The 26,082-nt window shown below is 41.5% G+C and overlaps 3 protein-coding genes across 9 annotated transcripts in view; all 3 read right to left on the bottom strand.

Moving 5' to 3' along the window:
- Positions 1 to 922, bottom strand: part of mbtd1 (mbt domain containing 1) — a 21,591-nt gene extending 20,669 nt beyond the window's left edge. The window contains exon 1 of one of the 2 annotated variants that reach the window (XM_034861065.1): positions 732 to 922. In XM_034861065.1, the coding sequence (XP_034716956.1) occupies positions 732 to 752 (21 nt within the window). In that variant the 5' untranslated portion in view covers positions 753 to 922. The remainder of the gene's footprint in view (positions 1 to 731) is intronic. The other variant, XM_034861064.1, reaches the window with a different exon arrangement.
- Positions 923 to 1,807: 885 nt separating this feature from the next.
- tdrkh (tudor and KH domain containing) lies at positions 1,808 to 18,146 on the bottom strand. Of its 3 annotated transcripts, none has more exons than XM_034861068.1 (14): positions 17,897 to 18,146; positions 12,472 to 12,632; positions 11,811 to 11,902; positions 11,107 to 11,308; positions 10,229 to 10,368; positions 8,490 to 8,826; positions 6,922 to 7,088; positions 6,500 to 6,675; positions 5,385 to 5,449; positions 5,081 to 5,232; positions 4,328 to 4,438; positions 3,770 to 3,824; positions 2,150 to 2,231; positions 1,808 to 2,040 (listed from the first exon to the last, which is right to left on the bottom strand). In XM_034861068.1, the coding sequence occupies exons 2-13, from the start codon at positions 12,599 to 12,601 to the stop codon at positions 2,176 to 2,178; spliced, it is 1,683 nt and encodes a 560-aa protein (XP_034716959.1). In that variant the 5' UTR covers positions 12,602 to 12,632; positions 17,897 to 18,146; the 3' UTR covers positions 1,808 to 2,040; positions 2,150 to 2,175. The 3 variants fall into 3 exon arrangements, with proteins under 3 accessions (XP_034716959.1, XP_034716958.1, XP_034716957.1); XM_034861067.1 differs by lacking the exon at positions 17,897 to 18,146 and adding an exon at positions 16,199 to 16,359 and having other exon boundaries at positions 2,150 to 2,228; XM_034861066.1 differs by lacking the exon at positions 17,897 to 18,146 and adding an exon at positions 16,199 to 16,356.
- tmem94 (transmembrane protein 94) overlaps positions 13,245 to 26,082 on the bottom strand; it is a 41,458-nt gene continuing 28,620 nt past the window's right edge. For 2 of the 4 annotated variants that reach the window (XM_034861062.1, XM_034861063.1), the window contains 8 exons: positions 25,988 to 26,065; positions 25,778 to 25,863; positions 25,580 to 25,661; positions 25,072 to 25,235; positions 24,530 to 24,624; positions 24,325 to 24,418; positions 23,222 to 23,392; positions 20,270 to 22,274 (listed from right to left, as the gene is read on the bottom strand). In XM_034861062.1, coding sequence (XP_034716953.1) covers positions 22,202 to 22,274; positions 23,222 to 23,392; positions 24,325 to 24,418; positions 24,530 to 24,624; positions 25,072 to 25,235; positions 25,580 to 25,661; positions 25,778 to 25,863; positions 25,988 to 26,065 — 843 coding nt within the window. In that variant the 3' untranslated portion in view covers positions 20,270 to 22,201. Of the gene's footprint in view, positions 13,257 to 20,269; positions 22,275 to 23,221; positions 23,393 to 24,324; positions 24,419 to 24,529; positions 24,625 to 25,071; positions 25,236 to 25,579; positions 25,662 to 25,777; positions 25,864 to 25,987; positions 26,066 to 26,082 lie in introns of those variants that run through there. The other 2 variants (XR_004655115.1, XR_004655116.1) reach the window with 2 other exon arrangements.

Genomic DNA, 26,082 nt, shown 5'->3' with positions numbered 1-26,082 from the left:
TGATATTCTGCTGTCTTTCACATGTCATCTGCAATAATGTGACCGGGGAAGCTGGCTGTAGAAGCCAACAAGAAATTGCTATATAAAGATGCTCTGAAAAGCAAAATCTAATTATAGTTATTTCCCTGAATATCTGAAAATTCAAATAGGCCTTGCTCCTTAGGTGTGCATGATGCTAAACACTGCTATGATGTTTGTTGACATCACATAGCCTGTCTAGCGTTACTTCCTCCTCTGAGCAGCACAGGTGTCACCCGAACCGCTAACAAAAATCATTTAGCCAGCAAGAAAGCTGAAAGAAAAACAACAATGCACCAGCCAGTAAAGATATAACGTTACTAAGCTGAGTGTAACATGTACAACATGCATACAAAGCTAATACATAAGATAAACCAGGGGCGGCCTTACTGAAAAGAGCTCTTAGTGCTAACTAGCTTTAGCACAGCTTGCTAGCGGAAACCTGTTTTTCTCATTTGTATTCACAAAAGCATACCACAATTGTCCAGAAAACTACACCTATGCAGTAAAATAAGTATAGGGTTATTTTATTTGTATTCCTGTTTTTGTTTTTTGGAAAACTTGTTAATATTTAACGCTGGCTGATCTACTAGCTAGCTAGCTAGCTAGCTAATGTTACCATAAACAGATAACAACAAAGGAGGAGCGCTAGCCTTAAAAAAATCCTCTATAACAGGAGGCTCGCGGCCCTGAAATGTCTCAGACGTGCTCACCAAATCCCTTGTGTCTTCCATTAGCCCTTCATATAGAATTAAAACCCCGAGGCTAGGGATAAATTTGGCTTTGAAAAACCAAAGTTTAAATGAATACTACTAAGCAGGATATCAACAAATTACTCTGCTGCATCTGCGCATGTGCGATCGTAACCTACTTTCATGTGATTGGTCAATCCGGAATGGAGGTCATCGACCCCCACAGAAACAAAACAGTAGACTCGGCAATGGATATGAATGAAAGCCCACTTCAATTAAATAACCTAGGACATACTATATTAACACTTCTCCAGATCACTCGTGTCAAACCAACACCAATATAAATGGAGGTAATATTCATTGTAGAACTAGTTGTTTTACATTAACCTCACTAAGATGTTAGAACTGCTAGAACATGCTAGAACTTTAAGGTAGGCAGGGCTTAGTACTTGGCAGAGGTAGATCCTAGTACTATTTATCCCTTGTGTTGTCTTCCCCTCAACCATTAAAACAAAGTTTTGGTCACTTCTTTTTCAAGATTATTATTGCTTTTTTTTCCCACATTTGGTCACTTTTTCAATGTTGTGGGTGCTTTAAAAAAAGAAAAGTTTTAGTGTTTTTTCAAAAGTTTTTTGATATTTTTAATGTTGACATTTTCAGCATTTATTTTGACGGCCCATTTCTTAACTGAAAACGGCATAACAACAAGAGGGTTAAATTGTGTATGTTATATATATATATATATATATATATATATCTATGAACAGCATTTCAAAGTAAGACACAGAAAGTCCTTGACATAAAATAAATCCTTTATTATACATAGTGCAGTCTTTTACAACCCTGAAGACATACTGCTACTTTTCTTCATCCTTAGTTAATTTTACAGTAGATACCACATTTTTTAAACTGAACACAATCTGCAGACCTCATTCAATACTACTATGGTTTTTATTTCCAAAATATAACTTGTGAGGCAATTAAATCTCAATATGCTTACAGGTAGAAAACAAAACAAGACGTTAGCTAAACGGCTGCCTTCTCATTCCAATGACTCGTCACAGTGCTGCAAAAATAATACTGGCAATTTGTTTTTGTTGTTCCTCTCTTCAGGTCTTGAACACAAAATATAGTAACACATTTAAGCAAAGCAGCATTGGGTACATAACGGAACATTAAAATATAAGAATTGTACTCAAGTAACAACAAGAAAGGGAATATGGCTGAAAGAACTGTTGGTAAGGCTTCACCATGAGGATTATGCGGTTGAGTTTGGGTCACACAAGGAAACCTCTTATTTCAGCGAATGCTGAGGAGTGGGTGGTCAGTGCTGGAAGAAAAGAGGAGAGGTCAATGCTTTCACAGACATAACGATTCAATAATACATTCTTTAGAGAATGTTTTATAACTAAATCAGTTATCAAGCCAGGAAACAATACCTTGATATGTATGTACATATTTGGACTCAGAGCAGCTCATCCTCTATGACATCATCAACACTTCCTGAGATTGAAGCAGCTTCTGAAAAGAACAGCATTCCAGTTAATGATTATTCTAATTGAATAATCATTAACTAATAATATCTAACAATTGGACTCAATCACAATGTTATGACTAACAGATAGAAGAAGAAGACATGCCTTTATTTATTCCGCAAGAGGAAATCACAATTTTCACTCTGTTAGTACAGCTGCACACACATTAAACAAACATGCTCAGGACCGGTACATGCTGTACTCATAACAGAGAGATTTCAGAGGAAGGGAGCTGCTCATTGGAGGAGCGCCCCGAGCAGTTGGGCATACGATGCCTTGCTCAAGGGCACGTTGGTAGTGCCCAGGAGGTGAACTGGCACCTCTCCAGCTACCAGTCCATGGTATGTAGTTTGGAGACGTGATCTGGCGACTGAGCTACAATAAGTAATAACAAAGCCCTTCTAATTTTACTGAAAATGTGATACAATGACAGCTCTTACCTACATATGGCAGGCCCGCCTTTTTCAATTTATTCAGAGAGATACTTTTGACAAATTCTCACATCCTCCAGCTGTTACTTCATTTCCCGGGTCCGGTATCTGAGGGCCAGTGTCACCCGTGAGCAATTAGAGGAAACACATCTTCTGATTACAATATTCCCAGGTGATGGTGTGAAAGAGATATCTGTGCCCACGTATGTTTAGTTCTAGCAGAATGCACCCCAAGCATGTGACTTAAGAAGTTCCAATTCCATATTTACCTCCCCCAGTGCAATTCTATGTAAATGGGAAAGGGTTAACGCTGAAACCTGTCGTCTGTCCTGTGTGCCTCTGAACTGGGTTCATAACTACTTCCTTCTAAAATGGTGCTGTCCCCAATCATCTTCTCACTGGTTAAGAACTCAACAAAGGGAAAAGGAAGTTGTGAGTTTGTGAGCTGCAGCACAGCAACATCCGAATTAGGGCAGTTGGTGGTGTGGGTGATGACTCAGTAATGTGAATCATTCTTGGCTGGGCCTGAGGGACTGGGTTTCACACTGACATTATGTTGCTCTTCAGATCTCAGGATATGTGGATAACATGACACTGACGGTTATGGTGAGCAAAATGGTGAAAAGTGTGTTCCATGCCTTTAGCAGCAACGTTTTTCCTGCTTGTTCGGCAGACAGCATAACTATCCTCAATCAACTGTCCTTCGGCAATCTTTTAATAACTAAAATATGCCCATGCTTCAGACTTAGTCCTTTTAGAGGGCTGATAAGTGTCCTGAAAGCTCTTGTCTCCTCCTTCCGCCATGATTCCCACAAGAAACACGTGTTGGATGCTACGCAGGGTGCGTGCTCGGACACGAGGAGACCCAGATGGAGCTGGGATAGATTAAAACACATAGTTTCCACACCGTGGTAATCCATCATGATTTTTTAAATCAACAACTTTGTTGTATGCTACCGTTGCATCGTGATGCACTGTAATTGTTACATCCCTAGATGTCTGCTCAGACAACCAATCTTTGCTGTGTTGCCAACTTTAAAACATTTGCATTGATTTAGTCACTTCTTGGCTAATTTGCCTTTACTGTACTTACCTGATAAGCTAATACAGGATAGGCTTTGCTCCGATGACGCTCCTATCACGTCATCCTATAGGAGGACAAGAAGACGTTCGTGTGTTAGGAGCACGTTGCAGTGACAGTATTGAGTAGGCTACATTGTGTTTGGTAGGGAGAACATCAAAAGTGATCCTTGTCTAAACTGCATCTGCAAAGCTCATTACAAGATGTTAGCTGAGGTTCATCTGTTCCTGCTGTACGGAGTTGTAAATACCAAAAGAGTCACCGTGCTGCCCTCATAACTGATAAGATCTAGCTAATAATTAACTTTGTCATGTTTCAAACCAACATCAGTGAAAAGTGTTTTTCAAATGTCTAAGTTGGGCGCCCAGATAGCCCAGCTGGTAGCGCGGGCGCCCATATGTAGAGGTTTAATCATCAGCGCAGCGGGCCCAGGTTCAACTCCGACCTGCAGCCCTTTGCTGCTTGTCATCCCCCCATCGCTCTCCACTTTCATGTCTTCAGCTGTCCTGTCACATAAAGGCCTAAAAATGCCCCAAAAATAATCTTGAAAAAAAGAGTTCAGTGAATCACCAGCATCCTCTGTAGACAGCCCAGATTGTCCCCCTCCGTCTTCCCGTTAACCGCTTCCTGGAAGCTGACAGCATGGCCCAGACGTATGAGCTCCTCACCGATATCTACAGTCTGGAAAAGACCAACACCACATCATGACTTGGCGTACACATGCAATCCTTTATTTTGTTTATAAATAAATAAATATTTCTAAATTGAACTGAAAGAGACAATCCAATTGTTATTCGCAAATATTTGCGAGACAATTAATTGTCCAGTCCTCCAACGCCCATGGCGAGGAGACAGCAGACAGGATGAGACACAATCCAAATAGATAATGTAATATAAAACCACAACATAATATAATATTACCAGATAGATCGCTAGCTGAGTGTTAGGAAATGTAACTGTTAAAATGAAATTCTCTGACGTCTTACTGACCTCTAAGAACCACAAACCCCCCCCCAGCTATCTTCAGACACCAAAGGTCAGTTTATTCTCCTATTATCCTCACAGAACTTGGATAGACTTCCTCCCTCCACATACTTGAAGTCTCACTCCCTTTCATATTTTCAGGTAGGGTTTTTAATGGACATGGTTACCATGGGATAAGGATGGGGGATTTCACTGTACAGTATAAGTACTGAAGAAGCTGCTCTTCAGTTGATCTTCTGTGACCCATTTGCAGAGTTTCGGCGCCTTGCAAGTAAAATCTTAGTTAAATGTCTCCAGTGAACTCTGTCGTCTTTTGGTAATACGTTTTCTAACACTGACCTTGCCCTCACTGTTGTTGTAGAGCTTGACAGTGGGCCAGGAGGAGACCTCAGAGTGGGAGTAGCTGCAGAGTTTGGCCTGCAGGGGTCTCCAGGAGGCACAGCAAGTCAGCTGCTCAAAGTCATCCAGGGCTGCCTCGGTCCACAGCTCTCCTGACGGAACAGGACGTTTAGAGAGTAAAAATAAAATAATTACGGTAAAAGATGCCATCAATTGAGATTTCAGAATAATGCACAACATTTTTCTTTGTCTTAGTTATATGCCTTTGTGCTGCGTGATCAAGTTTTTAAGACAAGAGCATTACCTTTTGGTCTCACTCCTGCCAAGTTGCACTCAATAGCTTGGAATGGTAAACTGAGGAAGTCACTCCTGAAATATTAATGTAGCAAAAGCAAAAGCTGTTAATAACTTCGCTGCGCTATTTTCTACTGCTGCCACGTTCAATAATATGCACTCTGCATGTCAGAACCCCGAGTACTGTCAGGTGACTGTGTGTGTACTAGGGCTGTTGGAAGTCAAATATAATTTGAATACTTAAAAATATAACGTCAGTACAGGCTGTTAGAGGCTGCGGTTAGAAATTGGGAGGATACGAAATAGTTTAAACATGTTTTTTTAACTTTATCTTTTTTAACTTTATTTTGGTTTACATATTTAATTAAAAAAGGAAGCGTTCAGGTGTGCCAAGACTCTGCAATCCTCGTTGTGACATTAATCAGCTGTTTTCTGTGCCATCTGAGGTCTTGCCAGACGTTTTGTTGGACAGTGGAGCTGTATACTAAGTGTGAATATCCAAAGACTTTAATGATTGTTTGTGAACAACACCCTACTTATTTACATGTTTTGATTGCAATACATTTCCCCTTCAATTTTAAACAGATTTCTGTATGCTGTATTTTATTACGGCCTCCCTTTAATGTGTATGTGTAATTTTCTAAGGTTGTAATGTGTGACAATCAAGTATCAATCAATCATGTTATTTTGGGGAATTATAAAGAACATTAATATAGGAAAACGGGTCATTTTGACCCGAGGACAACATGAGGGTTAAGAGAATAGCAGGGCCGGTATGTATGTATGTATGTATGAATGTATGTATGTATGTGTGTTTGTGTGTGTGTGTGTGGTAGAGTGAGGGAGCAAGTGAATGTGATTATCTTCAGAGCGAGTAGTGACTCTAGGGTCATAGTGAGAGAAACCAAGTGTCTCCTGTGTCTCCAGGACATCTGTAGCAGGAGAAGTTAACCCTGGAAATGAGTGGGGGGGGCAGTCACAGTGTTACGGTCTGCGTCAGCAGCGGTGAGAGGTGCACGTCGGCTACAGCGTAGGGTCGGTATTGCCACGTACCTACTTACATACCCACGGCGTCGATTGAACACAGAAGCATGAGTTGGCCTTTACTATAGACTTGTCTCTTACCGCATACGACAGAGGCTGTCTCTGGGCAGCTCCCCGTTGTCCCCAAAGTCAACATAATAAAGGTCCACCAGTCCAGAGGCTAGGACTCCCAGCACCCTGGCCCTGTTCCATGTGTCGTGGTCGTGGTACGGAGCCGCCACAATGTCCCCCACCACAATGGACTCCACCCTGTGCTCCTAGAGAAGAGAGAAGTGACTTATTTCTAAAAATGTGGGGTCCAAGAAGAGAGAAGAGGGGCTGTGGTAGGTGCTGGAGTAGATACTGGAAGGTCGGATACAGAGTATAATCACTCTGAACTGCTGTATGAGTTCACTACTCTTTTATTATTATATCTTGTATTTAATTGATCTTGTTGTATTTTCAAAGTTTCAATTTTTAACCGATTGTCCCTCTTGGGACAAATAAAGTTCCACTTGACTTACGGTGGGGTTGCCAGTGCTGTAGAAGCGGCTCATCTCCTCTGTCAGTTTATCCAGCTGAAGGGAACGAACCCCCAGGATCTGGATCCAGAAGTGGTTTGGGTTCTCTGATGCAGAAACGTAAACCTCTAGATGTTCATCAGGCTGGAAGCTCAGGTCTGGGCTGGGAACTTGACAGCAGAGATGAATAAAACATTCAGTACAATCTGACCCTGACCGGGGCCTAAACGACCGAATAGCAGCACGGATTTAGGTGCCACTGAGATGCCTGCGCTGCGCTCTGATACTCCAAAACGGACTTCACAGGTAACAGAAGCTAGTTAACATTACACTTGACAGCAGGTAACGTTAGCCTACCGTTGGCTAGCAGCTGGATTAAACACAGTTAAAGGGATGACAACTAAACAGTGTAAAGTGTGACTGTATTTCACTGGAGAGGATTCCCAAAGCGAGACGTCCAACAGTCTGCAGCTGCTGTTGTCTGAACAACAACACAGCCGGTGCGTTCCCTTGAGACTGGTAGACTGGTAGTTATTGTAAAATACCCTTTTCCAATCTGGTGGTTGTTTTAGTGGTTTAACAGCAATTTACTGACAAAATAAGTTATTCTTATTAAATTATTAATACATAATTTCATTTTGAGGATATGACCATGGCAATAAACAAGCCGCTCTTTAAAGGTCCAATGGCAACCTGCTTTTTGGATGCTATTATATACAGTAGACCTAAGTGGTCCCTTAATACTGTATCTGAGTTCTCTTTCCCCAAATTCAGCCTTGGTGCAGAATTCCAGCCACTAGAGCCAGTCCCACAATGAGCTTTCCTTAGTATGTGCAACTTCTGAGTCTGTGGCTTTAAATGCTAATGAGGAGGAGAGAGGCGGGAAAAGGTGGAGGGTGGGGTTGTGGCCTTCTCCAGCTTGCCATGGACAAAGCAGACAATGGGGAAGTAACCTTTCCCCTTATGACGTCATTTAGGGAAGATTCCAGATTGGCCCATCTGAGCTTTCATTTTCTCAAAGGCAGAGCAGGATACCCAGGGCTCGGTTTACACCTATAACCACTTTTAGCCACTGGGGGGCCATAGGCAGGCTGGGGGAACTCATATTAATGTTAGACAAAGTGACATTTTCATGCCATGAGACCTTTAAAGGTGCTCTAACCAATGTCAGATGTACTTTAGGCTACAACAATGTAAAAATCAAAACAAAAAACCACCAAACAGTCTTCCAGCCAATAACTGACAAGAAGGATTTCGGTGTGGCGGTTGAGGGGGGGGGGGTTAGTGTGCGGAAGGGAGGGGGAGGGATGAGGAGGAGGGAGGGCCAAGCCAGTCTCCGTTTTGTTTGACAACACTTCAACCGTCAACAAGAAGTGATGTCACATAACATCACTCAGAGCACCTTTAATGTTGCCAACTATTGTTTAGTGCATGTCTCTTTAAATTTAAGTATCGGTTTGGGCACCGTTTTAAAAGTATCGTTTTAGCATCGATACCAGAAACCCAAACGACACCAAACCCTGAGTGTGGTTAGTCTTTTTAAGAATGAATTAAATAGAAAGCAAACTTACTTTCAAACTTGGAAATTTCAGAGAGCGACTCTGTGGAGACACTCTCCTCCTCTTCGACTTCCTCCTCCTCCTTGTGGTGTGTGTTGGTGATTTTCAGGTCCACAGTCTTGTCAAACTGATTTTGTGGTTGTCCTCTGGTTCCATTGACATGGTTTAGCCTGTTCTTCTCAGTCTGGGAGTAGAGGCCGTTGTTGTTCCAGCCCGCTGGTGCGTCGGTCTCCGAGTCGCCCGGCCGCTGATTCACAGCAGTCTGGCCACGTTTCTGCCGCAGGGCAGAGGACTGTGAGATCTTTGTCCTCACCATCATGTCCTCTCGGACCTTTTCTAGAATCAGCTCCTGCAGACAGATCATGGAAGCTACACTTATTCTCGACAGCGTTTAAATATGTGGACTGACCACCACGGGTAATTAAATTAGTTCTGAAGGATTTGAGGAAAAAAAATCTAATGTGATTTCTCTGCCAAATATTGCAATTACAATTTAAGAAGCGATTATTTAAAAAAATTGTTTAGCTTAAAGTGCTCATATGCTCATTTTCTGGTTCATAATTGTATTAAGCAGTTTCATCATAATAGGTTTACATGGTTTGATTTTCATAACACACACACACACACACACACACACACACACACACACACACACACACACACACACACACACACACACACACACACAGAAGATTCTGTGGCTCAGTGGTAGAGTGGTTGGGAGTGGAGGGCTGGACCCCGAGTTGCCCCGCTGCTGCCCCATCAGCGTGTATCTGATGAGCAGGTGGCATCTTGTACTGCAGCCTCGGCCACAGAGAGCGAGTGTGTGAGAATGGTGAATGGTTACTTCGTAAAAACAGCTTTGAGCAGTCGTTAAGTCTACAAAAGCCCTATATCCAGTCCATTTTACATTACAAATCCGGCGTCATAACAGCAGTGCACCAAGGTCCAAACGCGCCTGGCTTTTAAAAGGAATGGGAGAGGACTCTGATTGGTTGATTGCATGTTACGCCCAGAATACACCTATGAATTAATGAAGACTAATGGCGTTTTTCCATTAATGGTAATTATTTAGTCTGCAATAATGATGTATTGATTAGTGACAATTCTCTCAACCAATCAGCTGTGTGCAGGTTTTCACGACACCTTCACGTCGCCTCAGCTCGCTTGGAACCTCGACTGATGGAAATAAAGTACCTGTTAGCAGGTACCAGGGACTTTTTTTCATAATGAAAACCAAAAAAGGCGAGTAGAGTCGAGGTGAGTCGAGTAGGTACCAGGCAGCGGAAAAACGCCATAAGTACAACTCTTTGGAACCATGCGCCCGGCGCATGGACCCTTTTTTCCGCCGTCAAACTAGGAAAAAACGATTTGGACACGCCCTAAATGCACCCGCCCCATGCGCTTCACGCCGTGTGCTTAGATCGTTAAAACAGGGCTCAATATCTTTATGCGAAGAACACAGATATGACTGTTCAGCAATAAGCGGTGTGTAACATTATTCTAGCATTTATCTTATTTAAAAAAAACACAGTAATAATAATAATAAGTCAACGTCTATAACGTGTAACGTCAACCAATCACAAACATTAGACTTTGGTAGAAGCATGCTTATTGGCTCACTGACTCTTTGGGTATTGAAAATGGGTTATGAATGACAAGGCATTTTTCGATACTCAATGCATCAGAGGCAATTCAGTCGGTGCCTCTAAAGTATTGAATGGGGTCCCCGGCCCTATCAGCCCACTCACCTTGGCCTGTTCCACCTCCTGTCTGGTCCCTGTGATTGTCACGCTGCCCTTGGCCCCGGGGCCGAGCGTCTTCTCTTTGGAACAATTCACTTTGGCCCCTGTGGTCCTGGTGATCAATTTCAAACTCTCTCCACCACGGCCTGCAACACAGCCACACAAAACCATATATATTTATATATTATATTTATATATAATATATATTTGAAACTGACAGCCTTGTTGTGTTTGATGCTAACTTGTAGCTACGCTAGCAGTGCAAAGGGACGCATGCGCAACTCATATCTTCACTCGACTCACATCGGGAAGTGACAACACAAAAAGATTTTTGATAAATAACCATCAGTAATGTGGATATAATGACTAAGTGGGTAAAAGCAAACAAATGAACAGTTACAGTCTGGTAAGTTCAAAAAATGACATCACTTTACTGTAATTCCGCCTTAAAACCCAAGAAAAGACAACATTTATGCCATATTACGATATCCAAAAGGTAAGACAATATCGAGTCTCATATCAATGTATTGCTTAGCTGTAAAAACAGCTACCTGCAGCTGCTGAGAGCAGAGTTCACAGCCGGGAAAATGAAAACAATGAGCTAAAGGTGGCTAAAAAGCTGTACAGGCCAGAGGGGAACTGCAGCGCTGGGTGATAACTCTCTGGAAGATCTTCACTACGTGTAGAAGGAACACCTTTCACATTGCCATTGGATCCACTGTTCATAATGTATTGATTAGTGAAGCTTTTAGCATGTCAATGAATGCATGCTAATGGGAAGAATATGCTAAAAATCTGTCGACAGCACTAGCTCCACACCAGTGTTGAAAGCAAAAAGGTTGTGAGGGCAGATGAATACGGTCTAGGAAACATTTGGAAACTACCTATTATGCGTCCAAAGGCGGTCTGAGGAACTTCCAAAGCCTCGGACACCGGCTCACAGTCAGTGACCAGGTTCTCCAGGACACAGCGGGCCAGCAAGACCTGCTCTTTAGAGCCCTGCAGCAGGAAACACACAGTCGTCTTACATCCAGGCTCCCCGGAGTCTGACAAAACCCTCACATGAGCGCCGGACTTCTGGGTCACCTGAGAGAGACAGAGAGAGAGAGAGAGAGAGAGAGAGGAGGAATCTACAGTGGCCACCTTTGTTGTAAACAAATCCAACCCCAGTGCTCTTTGCTGACGTTGCCGTTGATCATCTGTCTATCATCGTTTAAAGCCCGCCCTAACAATCTGATTGGTCCGAACAGCTCTGGATCGAGCATAGTTGCACCACAACGGATCAAGTCCAGACTGAACTTCCCGACCTCCAATGTTGTAGGCGGGGCTAAGTTTGGCTGGCATCCAGGCTACCACCACACACTAACCACACATAATGAAATAAAAACAGACTTTTGAAAAGTATATATCTATAGTCCCAGTAAGGAAATATATTTCTTATGTAGAAAGATTGAAAACATGAAGTTTACCAACATTTGGGAACTCTGTAAAGCTTTAGCTGAGAACATGCTAGTCTAAAAAGAGAATGAATTTCTTGACACTTTGTGCGGTAAGGTACAAGCATATTGACACGCATCGAGCTACTCACCATGTCCAAAAACTTGGCTTGGTATCTGGATATGTTCCTATAGACTTCCACTGGAAGGGTCATCTTGGACACCTCAGGGCTGGGCTCCTGGCCTGGAAATGGACATGCAAAATGGACACAAAGTCCGTCCCAGATGGGGTCATCCGAGAATAAACTGAAACTCTGGCAGCAACACTATCTGACTATCTGTTACTGGGTATTATGCTGAAAGTTGCCCCTTTATTAAATAATGGGTTAAATCAATAAAACAATAAGTGTTATGTGTAACATTACAAAATCTTTTGACTTTAAGATATTCATTTTTTGCTGTAAAATGCATATTGGTTTCATATATTTCATTTCATCAGTTTCTTTAATCTGTATCGGCCCTTTAGCTTTTCTTCTTACTATTTTATATATGTATATGGTCGTTCTCAGGAACTGTGCACTGTACCCCCCTCTTTTTTTTCTCTTCTGCACTACTTACATATTATATTTTTATAATTTGTGATGACACTGTAAAGGTTTTGCTTCCATCTCGTTGCACAGGTACGGCACTTGTGTATGATCACAATAAAGGCTTTCTATATTCTATATTCCATATTGAAAAAACAGTATCAGTGGGTCCCTAGTTTAAATGTGTTGACACTGGCACAAGAACTTTTCAACGGCAGATACTCACTGGCGTTGGCGCTGCTTAGGTGGCGATAGACGATGTAGCCCACCGTGGCCCCGACGGAGAGCCCCGCAGCCAGGGCCACCATCTTGCCCGAGCTCAGGGTGCTCTCGTGCCCCTCCTTCACTGCGTCCATGACACGCCGTGCACCCAGCGGGATGCTCCACCTGAACACAGACACAGCCAGTCTCCTTCCCAACTGTCCAGCAAGTTCCTGTCTATGAAAAAAGTCTTTACAACAAATCAGGCCTCTGTTATTGCTTTTGCAAGAACGTGATATGCAATCAGAATGTATGAGCTGGGGTAAAGCTGTATAAGATGGTGTAAAGTGTTCTGTTTGTTCCAACTGTACAGTCATGCAGCACAAAGCTTAAAGCATTAGCCAGCCTCAGTTCAAACAGCACGTCAGTGTTCTCCACATTACAGACCACAGAGAAATTAGATTTCCCTGTGGAAACCTAAACAGGTTAGCCTGGGTTCCATTAAAATAAACGACTAAATGCTTGTTATTTATTAGCACTGTTGATTAGTTTAACCGTCCTGGTAACCGCATTCGGTAGGTGGCGGTTTACAGGAAGGTTCCTCCATGTTTGACATTTTAAATCAAGTTCCACTTACTTTTTCTTTCTTTCATTGAGCTTTCAACCATGATTGGACCTTGGGGTTTTTTATTTTCTTTTATTTAAACAGAAGCCGAAAAAACATTTCACCCAATGGTTCATTTAGTAGCTATTCCGGGGCTTTAGTTGTGGTGAGCATTTAAAGGGGAACTTCCGTTTTCTTTTTTCAACCTGGACCCTTTGTTCCTGGGTTTTTGAGTCTAAGTGACTGATGGGAACAACAGTCTTTGACATTGGTCCAGTATGAAGAGAGAAACAAGCTACAATGTTAAAAGGGCAACTGTCTAGCTTCCACGAAAGTATTTCTAAGGAGCTTGACCTTTCTGTTAAAGAGTAGAATCCTTTTTTTAAACAGAAAAATATCAGAAAAATTGCGTTTGCTAAACCCACCAGACTCCATGTAAATAAACAGTAATTTTAGCATAGTAAAAAACACTACATTTAAAGTCGACAAACAAAATGAAACCGGTTAGGGTCCTCTTTACACTTTTCTAACCATCACAACTCCAGGTTTGGTTAAAATAAACACATAGTTTACCGATTTAGAAGTGAAAATATGTCGGCTCTATACACGCTAAAAATATTATTTTTCAAATAGAGTCTTGTGTGTTCGGCGTTATGGACCTCAGAGCCGTTTCTGGTTAAACAGAAAGGTCTTAAAAGAGATTTTAGAAAGGGTCTACCTCTGAAGGGATCATTTTCTATAATGTCATCAGACAATTAGAATATTAATCTGAGCCTGTTAGTGGCAAAATCAAAAAACCATAAAGTGGACCAAATTGACGATGAACATTTGCCCCCTAAGGTTACATTACAGCCCGGTCTGTGGCTGCCGGTTACAGCGCTCACGCTTAATACTGGACCAGTTTCAAAGGTTGTGGTTTCAATAAGTCACTTTCACACGAAAACATAGGAAAATAGGGTCCAGGTTAACAAAACCGGCAGTTACCCTTTAAGGACTTAACACTCATGTTGCCAGGGCTCGCAGTTCATTGCTGATCTCAGAAGCAGCGGTTGACAAACCATCAGCACAAACACATCTCCATGTTTGAATGAAGATCATGTGATAAGGCTGAAAGCTACAGAGCAGCTACTAACCTGACCGGGTGGGGAGATAGTTGGAGAGAGTGAAACTCATTATTTCAGCAGTGTATAGTTAATTAACTCAGATTCTTTCCACTTAAGTATTCTAAATTATAGTGAACTGTAAGTGTGCCTTGTTTTTGTTAGGGACCTCCATGAGGGTACTCATTGGTACCCCGGGAGATCCCCAGACCCGCGTTTGAGAACCACTGCAAGAGATTGTTGCGATGTAGCCCTTCATTATCTCAGAGTACATCACTTGCCAAAAATAGCCTACGAAAGCATGCAGAAGCAGTCACGCACACCCAAAGTCCCCTAAATGATTGAATATTTGGCGTATATACTGTACATTAGGGCTGCACCAAAACAGGAAAGCAACAATATGAGATGACGCTGGGGAACACTGAGATAAGGATATTACTTGCCATAAGTAAACAGATATTAAAGTGTACTCATTTCTGCATATTCTACTTAACTGAAATTGAAATGTTGAATTTAACTTATAAGGTGGCACTAAAAAAGAATGACAGTTCCATTTGACCAGTATTCTACTGAGTGTCTTCCGCGATATGTCGTGGCCTTTGGTGATGTAGTTGATATTGCGATGACGATAATAAAACGATATACATGTATTATGCAGCCCTAATGAACAGTTAACAGATTAGGGCTGAGCAATAGGGGTGTGTGATCCAGAAAATGTCACGATTCAACTCTGATTTTTAAGCTCACGATTTGATTCAATATCATTTTTTGATGATTTTCGATAAATGTAGTTACTTTCCCCATGATTGGAGGTATGTAACCATATTTTTCATGTGGATTGGTTTGGTTATTTGTTATTTTAACATCTTGTTATGATGTGTGTGTATGTTGTGTGTGATGTCTGTAAGCTACTGGGACCTTGAATTTCCCCTTGGGGATCAATAAAGTATCCATCTATCTATCTATCTATCTATCTATCTATCTATCTATCTATCTATCTATCTATCATGTGATTGCAATAGTAATACAATACAAAATACACTTTTCTTTTTTTGTTTTAAACAGGAATCCATTTTTGGAATTCTTTGAACCGATTTTGAATTGGTAGAGATCGAATCAAGATTCAAATACAAATCAATTTTTTGCACACCCCTACCGATCAATACATCATTATAATCAAGATCGTGATATGAGACTAGATATCGTCTTAGATTTGGATATCATAAAGCGGTGATATGACACAAGTGCTGTCTTTTTCTGGTTTTAAATGCTGCATTATAGCGGTGGGAGGAAAAACCGATACAGCATCATATCGCAATATTTTTTTAGTGGCAATACTGTATCGAGCCACAGAAGCCAAGTATCGATATATTATTATATATGTGTTGGTCATTATGTCTACTTGACAATCCCATTTTGCAGCTTTTGGGGACATAAATTTGAAGTTGGAAAAAAGGTAATGAATATATCGCAAAATATTGCAACATGTTTAAAAGCACAATAATATCTTTTTGTGACATAAGTACTCATGATGATATCATATTGTGATTCCCACCCCTACTGCATTCTAGTAATTCTGTTCTATTATCGCCCTTCACCCACTTAGTCATTATATCCACATTACTGACAATTATTGATCACAAATCTCATTGTGTAAATATTTTGTGAAAGCACCAATAGTCAACAATACAATATTGTTATCGAGGTGTATGGTCAAAAATATTGTGATATTTGTTTGTTTTTATCCATATGGCCCAGCCCTATGTGCAGCCCTGCTGTACATACACAAACAGCAGTGCGCTTCCCATAATGCACGGAGGCAGACTGCAGCGGCTGCTACCCTGACTGCACATACCGCATACCATTTAGTGTAGTTGGGCGACCTCCAGCCATTCCATTAACCACCAAACACCTTTTAGTGACCCACTGCAAAGACTACAACTCCCACACAGAAACAGAAAGCGCTGGAGGTAAGCCAACGATCGAGAGAATCGGGACAACGCAGGGCCGAGGAGCACGCAGCACCACCATGCCGATGCGCATCTCACTGGGAGAAGAGGGCTCTGGGGCTGTAGTTCAGAAACACGTGGGACTTGGACACCCCAACGTCCATCTTGGAAGAATCGCGGCTATAAGACGCAAATCTTCTCCGGTCCCGGCTCGTGTTTTTTGTTAATGTTTGTGTCCTCGTTCAAGACTACTGACAGACAGGTAGAAGGAGAGGAAAGTTTCAGCATTTTCAAGTCACTACATGACAGCAACTGGTCAGTCACTTTGACGTCACTTTGTGGAGAGCAGAAAATCATCAATTCATCAGAAATCATCAATAACTTACTTAATACAGTTCTTTGCTGTGGTACGCTATGCAAACAGATAATACAGGCTGTTCTTTCTGAAGAGAAGTTATCCCTCCTTAGAAATTGCAATTTCAGATGGTGTTTCTTTCTGAAAGACGGACAAAAAGCGTGAACTTCTTAAAATGGTAAGATAATAGTGCATTTTGGCATTTAATAGATATGTCAGCAAATTCTTCGAATAAAAAAGGCCAAATGTCATAACTGGTTGTGCTACTTGGTTCCGTCAACATGTGGTTGTTTTGGTGGAAAATTTGTATTTATTTTGTTGTTGTTTTTAAATGTCTTATGTATCCCTGTACGATTTCCTTCACCTTTAAATAAATTGTATTATTTTTATTAAAAAGCTGAGTGGAGTTCTCCCACTCACACATACGGTGTCTTCAATCATTTTATACCAATATGCTATATTTGAAGACAAGCAAAGCAACTTTAATCCTAATGTTTAACTGAGGTTGGCATCACGTCACCATTTTATTACATTTTTAACTGTCACTAAAAGAACATCTTTAATAGGTTATATGACATTTCCATCCGGGTAGGGTGAGCCTGACTGTGTCCATGTAAAATGTAATGGGAAAGTTTACCGAAACCACTCCTGGGAAAAGTCACTTTTTTCACTTTTCCTCCTCCACACTCCCCTTTGCGATTTGGTATTATGCCTACTTGAGCATGGACCAGTCGTAAAACAGTGCGCATGCGCATGTCTGGTTGTGCAGACAGCACAGACTGCGTAATGCTTTTGGGAAGCGTGACATTGAGTTAAATTGTTACTATACTAATTAGAATAACACAGAAATAGAGAGATGTAGACTGAAGAGGTGACTTTCTTTGAAATCTATGTAATGTGCAATACATTGTTTGATTTTTACTTGGTATATTAAATGTGATAAATTGCTGAATACAGGTTTTTGTTCGTCCTTTTTGGCCGCGCCAAGCACCCGTACCGTAACATCACGAATAAACGCGCGTCATTAAAATCCAAGCGGCTTGCTTGACAGTTTCCGCAAACAACGACCGCAGTGCGACAGGCTGGATAACCTTGGCTTTTTAACGTCTTTAAGGCATATCATTGTGGACTTATTGTTATTGTGCCAACACAAAACCACAAATCAGTATATTTCAATCTCCAAATGGCCCAAATGTAGCTATTCTCTTTCTAACGAGCAGTCAAAACGACCGCAAATACACTTTCTTCTTTGAGCTAGCGGTTAGCCAAGCTAGCAATAGCTAGCTGCTGGTTGACACATGCAAGCAAGTCATAATTTAGAAAAGTTAACCAAACGTCCTTAGCACTCGCATATGTCCTGACATTACAGCTCATGTATGTTTTGAAGGTTTAACTTAATTCAAAATAATCAGTAAATAAGTGTTATAATGTATGACACTTACAGATACACTCTCGCTCTTCTCGAATCGAATTTCGAGTCTGCCACACCTGTCAAGCTCGCCGGAGGAAGTACTAACGTAACGTCCCACCGGAAACTACATTTACCTTTAGGGTTACAATCACAACCTATGGTTACAACAATGTTTGTAAGACTAATAACTATGTGATAAAGAAATAGAGTTAATGCCACTTAACAGACTCTTCCCGAAACAATTTACATACATTCATGGATCGTGACTACAACTTAACATTTACTTTGAAAGGTCAACCGGAACTCTACTTGTTTGTTCTACCCTCCAACTTGACGCGCTTGTGCCAATCACGCGTGGGACCTACACAGCCACCTGGTGGTAATGTCGGCTGTGATTGATTTAAGTGTAGACTACATTAGACTCGTGCAGTTTTATCCGAGTCAACCATGATATTTTATAATATAAACCTAGAATAACCGCCTTGCGGTTGTTTGCCTCCGCCAACCAGTCAACTGGATTTCAGTTTATCAATGTCAGCCCTCACCATAGATTGTATTAAAACTAGGTCCAGCTTCATTTAGTGAAGAAGCAATTTAATAAAATAAGTGTTAAGTGTGTGTGTGTGTGTGTGGTTATTTTCACTACACACATGCACAAAGAGATTAAAAGAAAGTAATTTTCCTTTACCAAAATACACAATTTTTTTTTAACATGGAATAAAAAAAAAAGGGAAGGGTGGGTAAGGGGCACAGTTGTGTGTGTGTGTGTGTGTGTGTGTGTGTGTGTGATTTGTCACTGGTAGTGAGCCTTACTGTTCATAAAAACTTTATTAACGTGGCATAATCAATACATAAACATTTGTCAAAAGTCCTGAACATTGACACTTTAAAAAATACAAAATATACATTTACGTATCTTGTGAACAACTGTATCACAGTCCATCACCCCGTTTCCCCCAGAGCATGTGTGTGATAATGTTCCCAAAATGCCGAGCGTCAACCGGTTGTACCATACGCCTGGTCACACTCAGTACGAGTCCACGCTTGGCTGAGTCCATCTGTGTTATGAACAAAACAGTAGAACTATAGATAACATGTACATAGATCAAGACAAAGCATTCACTGGATCTTATTCATGCAGCATAGTCCACGTGTGTCTCATGATATAAAACACAAGTTTGAAACAGGGACAATTGAAATATAACTGGAAAGGTTTTCCTGCGTTGGGATGTTTGTCTCAAAACCATCTTCAGTAGTTTGATGCTGACTATTCTTGTCGAGTCAGAAAGTGATCACAACTAGTGCCCTGAAACTAAATTGTGCCATTGCACTTCTTTTGCTTGTACCTCTTCACATACACACCTACTTTAATATGTGGAACTTAAAAAAGCATCTGTAGCAATGGAATCACTAAAACAGGCATACATAAAAAAATAAATAAAATACAATTTAAAAAAAAAAGGCGAACAAAGGTTAAACAAGGCCGTAGCCAGGGAATCAAAAATACTAAGGTTACAAGCCCCCCCCCCCCCCCCCCCCCCCCCCCCCCCCCCCCCCCCGCCCCCCACCAAGGCTAAATAACCAAGCAACATATCTCAGACCCGTAGGCTCCCAAAAAACCCTGGGTCCGCTTTGTCCATCAGTTTATTTCATTTCGTTGACTGCAAATTTGTTTAGATTAGGGATAAACAATGTGGAAAGAAAATCCTAAAAAGATGCTAAAAATGGAGCCCAAATTGTAACACAATATGTAAATGTGACTTAATTCCCACATAAATAAAATAGAAAAAAAAATCCTATTTTACAGTATATATATTTTTTTATCACAATATCAATAATATAAATATCAAGATGTAATTAATTGGCTCATTTTTGCCCCAGGACCTCCTGGCAGTTAATAGTTAATCCACCCAGTGCTAGGATAGCTTTCACTGGTCCATATTTTACAAGTGGCATGAAAGTGTGGTATTTCACTCTGAAGTTTACCAACCAATGCCATCAGTCCACTTGTATACAGCAGCCATATTAATATAATGTCATCTGAAAGAATGACAGCACCACAAAGAAGGCTGGTCTGATTGAAAAAGACCATCAGTGATACAGACGTCTGCTGCTGATGCCGCACATTAACTGTAGGAATCCAAAAGGCCTGAACATGGCAGATTGATAGGGACACTTGGGGATGATCCGGAAAGAGACCCAAATCCCAAATAAACCAAAATTATGATGGTCAGCAGATCAAATGACAAAATCTGGTCTAACTATTCACTTCCTATACTTTAAAACAAGCAGTACCCTGCGCTCCTGTCTGTCGCGGTGTTGCATGCTGAAGAAGAAGAGGCAACTGAATGTCATGAAGCACCTTTCAGAAGACTCTGGTATGTTAACACGTCATCACTGTACATTCAGTAAATCCATCGCTTAGGGAGGGAGGTCTCTGCACAGCTGTGTGAGTTAAAAGTGGCATGCTGGCACATTCTTCAGTTAGACATTAGTACACATTTAAATGTAGACGTGTGTAGAAAATGTGACCGATCCAATTATATCAACAGGATCGGCTTAGCTTGGGAATTTAGTATAACTACAAAGAACATTTAATTTAGTAACAACAAAGAACATTTGTTGCAAACACACAATAAAATATTAAGGGGCGTTGTCTTGCAGGCAATCACAGTGAATATTACATGTGGCTCAGAGGTTGAATGACAGAATGGTTCAGGAAGCAAGCAAAGAAAAGTGTCGGTCACATTTTTTCAGAGGTAGTGTTCCACCCTATTCTGTAGATGGCCAATGTTATGTAATGGCCAAAGACCCTGTTACATATGGAGCCCAAAAGTCTTTAATACTAAATAAATTAAAAGGTTGTATGAAATAACCATGAAGAAGTTGTGTGTAATATATAAAGGAACCAACAATTTGTGAACAATAATAAAACAAAATATATATATATATATTTTTATGGTAATAATAACAGTTTAACAGTTTCATTTGAAATGATTTTTTTTTTAAATATAGAAATGGCCCTATTCAAAAGTCGGTTGTTACTCCATAATGGCATTTTCCCTACTAGTATTCTTAGTTCATGTCAATGTTTTTATTCTTTTTGGTCACTTCTCAGACAGTGGTGTCTCAATACGCTCACCCGGCCTCTTAAACTAGCTAACTCAACAACTGCTACTAAATGTTACCTTTTAGCTCCTGTTAGCTACAGAAAAAACAATATCAAACTGAATCCATTTGCTAGCTGCTGCTGTAAAAAAGAAAACGCAGTACACAGAAAATAAACCTCTTTAGCCTCTCCAGCCTTTAATCAGCTTGTGCTACTTTTTGTCTGCTCATGTTGCCTAGCTAGCTGGATAACTAGCTAGCTGGCTAACCAGCTAGGACTCTGTGTGAGGTTATTTGTCAGCATCAGAGTGGGGAGCAGGGTTAGCTGTAGCAGCTAGCTCCCGTGAGACCGCCTGCCATTCTTTGCTTTTTCTGAGAAACAGCTTTAGAACTAAAATGTGGCAAAAGTTACTCTGAATTAACCAGTTAGCCTTCAACCCCACCGAGCTAGTTAGCCAACTAGGTAAGTAGCATGTGCAGCTAAATAAATAAAAGGAGATGGTATTTAATGTGTCTGTGAACTGTTATTTTACAGCACCAGCTAGATAGTTTATTCTGAATTACTTTGTTGTTGCTTCAGCTAACAGGAGCTAACTGGCTACATCTGGTAGCTGTTGTCTTGCTAGATTGAGAGGCCGGGGCCCTGCTTCTTTCATATTGAATACTTTGGTTACACAGTTACTATGTGCTTTTCCTGTGAATGAAGGCGGGACTGTTCAAATTATATACAATCGTATTTGTGTCTCATTAGGTGAAATTAAAAGGAACTTTACAAAAACATCCTTTGTTTGTGGGCCTGGGGTGTTAGTGGAGAGGAGAGCGACCATGCCCAAGTCTCTCAGAGATGAGAACAGACGTGTTCAAAGCATAAACACTTTTTAGAAAACATTCCTCATGCCGTTAAAATGAACAAAATCAGACAATTAATATTTGCCTATTTTTGGCTCTTTTCTATTAAATGGAAATGAATGCTTTGGAATTTACCCTGCCCTTTGGATAACTTCTAGGATATCCACTGTTAAAGAAAACAGACCCGGGAGCTTACATATCTGTGTCATAAAGCCCCACTGTGACATCCGGTTGATGTCTGCTCCAGCTGATGGTCGCTGTGCTGTTGGGTTGAAGTGTTAACAGAGGGTCCTGCAGGGTTTGCACCCCGTCCTACCCTGGTTCCAGAACCAACGGTTCCCAGTATTGCCACGTCACCAGTTTCCTCAGAGGGAACGCATCAGAATGGAGAATTCATCCCCAGCTTTGTTTCAAACTGCAGCTTCTGTCTCTTCTGGTAGCGAACTCGCACCCTGAAAGTGACAAAAGGTGACAAATCGGAGGTCACAATCAAGACAGAGATACAATCTGCTGCATTTTTACTGCTTTACAATACCTTCCTGTTCTGCTTAACATGAGAGAAAATCAGAGACTTGTCTGATTACTAAATAATCCTGAATAATCCACACTGATCCCTGTTGCCTTTTCTTCAACCCATTTCCAATATTCCACTTTAATTCCTCTTTTCCATCCCTATTTACCCATATAGAACTGATCAGGGCCAATGTAGGCTTCTGCGTTAAATCGATGCCGTGGGTACCTACGTAGGTAGGTGGAGATACCGACCTGGTAAATTAGACTCTTGCCGTATCCGGTCGGCAAAACAGCAAAAGTTTTCTTGCAAAGAAACGATTCGAGCGCCTTCTTCTGTTGCTCTTTTAGATAAAAAAACAAGTCTAAATCGTACATTGTAGCGGCCAAAGCCGTTTCAACTGGTGTTCATGCGTAGCCATCTTGCAATGTTCACTAATGACTTAAAACGTCACCGCATCGTCGCCATCTGTTGAGCTCGCATCAGATACACTGATGTGGTTGGTACAGCTTGTCTCTGGCCCCGCCTATATCAGATACACCAATGTGATTGGTGCAGCTCGGCTACAAGGGCTTAGTTAATGAGCAACATTACTACGCCGTAGCTCGACGTGCACCTGGCCTGGAGGTAACGGACGTTCATGAATATCAAAAGGTTACGCACTAAAGCTTTATTAAACACGTGATTGTTCTGTAAAGCACTTGTAGAGACAATATGATCTGCGAGTTGGGCAGCATGATACGCCGCTTCTACTCTACCCCACACTCCCCACGCACACAACCATGCCGGCCTTGTACGTACAAACTTCAGGCCACTGACGTAGGCTACGGACACACAACCATATAAAAAGACTTTAGTGGCTTCAGTTCCCCGCGTCCGGTTTCCTACCGTATCTCGTGTAGCTTCACCACTTCGTTGACCACCACCACCAGAAGCGGGGACAGAGAGACCAGCAGCCAGGCCAGCAGGGGGATGTCACCCAGGTTAAAGGTCAGGAGGCTGCTCCGGTCGCGCCACAACTGGTAATCCACTGTGGCCTGAACAACCTGACTGAGCAGACTGCAGGGGAGAAGAGATAGTGAGGGTTGATAATGTAGTAAGACATTTATACCAAAAGGCGAGGTTATTTGATTTACAGTGTGTTAGTTTTTTATATGTATATGTTGGAATGTAGAGTATATATTTTGTATTCTATTTAATTTGACTATTTTATAATATCGTTGCTGTCGGGAAGAAACTTCATATCTCCATATTTTGTCATTTTCTTCTTTCTTCAGTCGTCTGTTTGAGGGTTTAATAAATATTTAAAACATGAAGAGGCAATTTCGTCTGATGTGAACAGCTAAATTAAATATTTCAAATTAGCTTTTTTTCTGTAATTTTACTGAAAAACAACGGTTTTGGAGATACAAGGTCTGGACTGTAAGACTATTGGTATAAATACACGGTACGGTATTTATAGAATGAGCGCTCACTATGTTTACCAATACTCAATCTGTGACTTGCGTGCACCCCCCATTCCCCCTCTTCCTATACAATAAGTGGATTTGCATGATTTACAAGAGCCTCCTTTTCATGTTGGAAAAGTCGGGGTTGCTGATTTATCCAGAAGAATCACACCCCCGATGGAGCTAAAGCACACACTCCATATCGATGCCCTAGCTAATGTGTACCTCCTGTAAAAAATGTAACTGTTGCCCCTTCGACCTTTTTCCTACAAGTTTCTGATGCCGGTAGAGGTCGTTGAGAGGGAAGGCAACATTAAATAGGTTGAAAAAAGGTTCAGATATTACATGTCGCGCTGCATCCGTGCCCATGTTTTTCGGCCGTTCCTGCACTCGGTGAAACACGAGAGCATTTGACATTCATGATCTTTTGAAATTTTAGCAGTGATCGCCGCTGCAGAATTAACGTGGAGGGCAAACTGTGATATACACGCACAGATGAATCTCTAAATCTGTAGAGTGTACAAATAACCAATGATCACTTACACCACAGGAACGGTGAGACACCACCAGGTATTGCTGAGGGGACTCTTTCTCCATAGAGGCTGAGAGCGGTGCACATAGCTGAGGGAGATCACCACTGAGAACATGAGACACACAGAAAAAAGGGATTGATTTGAATGAGGGTAAAAACATGGGTAACGTGGACCACCATTTATGCTGCGTTCTGTCTGTTAGAGTGGATTCCTACCCGTGTGTAAGACAAGGAACCCTGCCATGACCTTCTGAGTCAGCAGCAGGCCATTGGACAGCTCACTGAACCAATGAGGAGAGTCAACCGAAGAGCTGCAGTCGCACAGAAACACCATTGATTTAATGGGTTAATAGGAGTAATAGAGATAGGATTTTTATATATACAGTTTATATACAGTCAGGTTCATAAAGGTCAACACAATTCTAATCTTTTCGGCTCTATACACCGCAATGGTTTTGAAATGAACCCTCAAAATGTGCTTTAACTGCAGACATTCAGCTTTAATTTGAGGGTATTTACATCCAAATCAGGTGAAGGGTGTAGGAATCAACAACCTGACTGTGTGTGTGTACACGTGTACACACACACACACACACACACACACACACACACACACACACACACACACACACACACACACACACACACACACACACACACACACACACACACACACACACACACACACACACACACACACACACACACACACACACACACACACACACACACACACACACACACACTGCTTCTCCTACCTGACTGAGAGTATATAAAGGCAGTTGACAGTGCTGTTGTCAGCTAAAGTGGAGTTGCTGCTCCTGAGGCAGATCTCCTGCAAGGTGAACCCAAAGGCCAGCAGGTAGGCACACGCTGTCAGGCCAAACTTCAACAGGAAACAGCCAAGGAAGTAGTTCTGGGTCTGGTCAGAGAGGACAACATGAGTAGGTCAGACTAATTTAAATCATAGGCTTTCAGATTGTCCGGCCTCCTAGTGTATGTCGACAACAATTCATTTAAGGGATTGCTCCAGTGCCACCAGATGTCCCTCATTTATGGTCTAACGTCTGTCACCTTTAGCTTTCTCAGCTTTAGCATTCTAGGCATCCCTTCTAATAAGTCAATAACAATGCATTAAAACATTTTGATTTTTAAAAGTATGTAAGTATGTAAGTATGTTTCTCTAAGCCTACAATTTTTTTTTCAGTATATAAAGTTTACAGATCAGCAGCAGATTTGAAAGATGTGACTGAAAAGTGATCCTACCTTCCTTGGAATTGCATCTAGGTTCTTCCCTGTTGCAACGTTCATGACTGAACTGTCTGGTGGCTTCCCCAGAAATGACACACTGTAAACACAACACAAACCCACATAAAACACATGAGCGTGACATCTTGCATGGCACAGCAACATTGTATTATTAGTGTCTAGTGTGTGTGTGTGTGTGTGTGTGTGTGTGTGTACCTTAGCAGTGGGCAGCTGAAGCAGGACAGCCAGAGGATGTCAGTGGTGTTCATGGGAGGAGGAAGTTGAGCTAGACAGGCTAAGAACTAAAGGGAAAAAACAGGGCACTCCCTTTATTTATTTAATACCATAAATGTGTGTTAATAAAGCATTTGTTTTTACATTAAAAATAGTGCAGCGTAAACATCCACCTGAGGTCTCCTCACTCACCTGGATGATGACCAGACTGAGCTGACACTGGAGCAGGAAAAGGAAGCACTTGCGGATGCCGTATATCGTGTGTCGTGCCTAAAACAGATTCACCC

Source organism: Etheostoma cragini, chromosome 21 (assembly GCF_013103735.1).
Source record: "Etheostoma cragini isolate CJK2018 chromosome 21, CSU_Ecrag_1.0, whole genome shotgun sequence".
NCBI classification, from domain to species: Eukaryota; Metazoa; Chordata; class Actinopteri; order Perciformes; family Percidae; genus Etheostoma; species Etheostoma cragini.
Note: the sequence above shows the minus strand (reverse complement) of the source record. Positions and strands in the feature narration are given on the sequence as shown.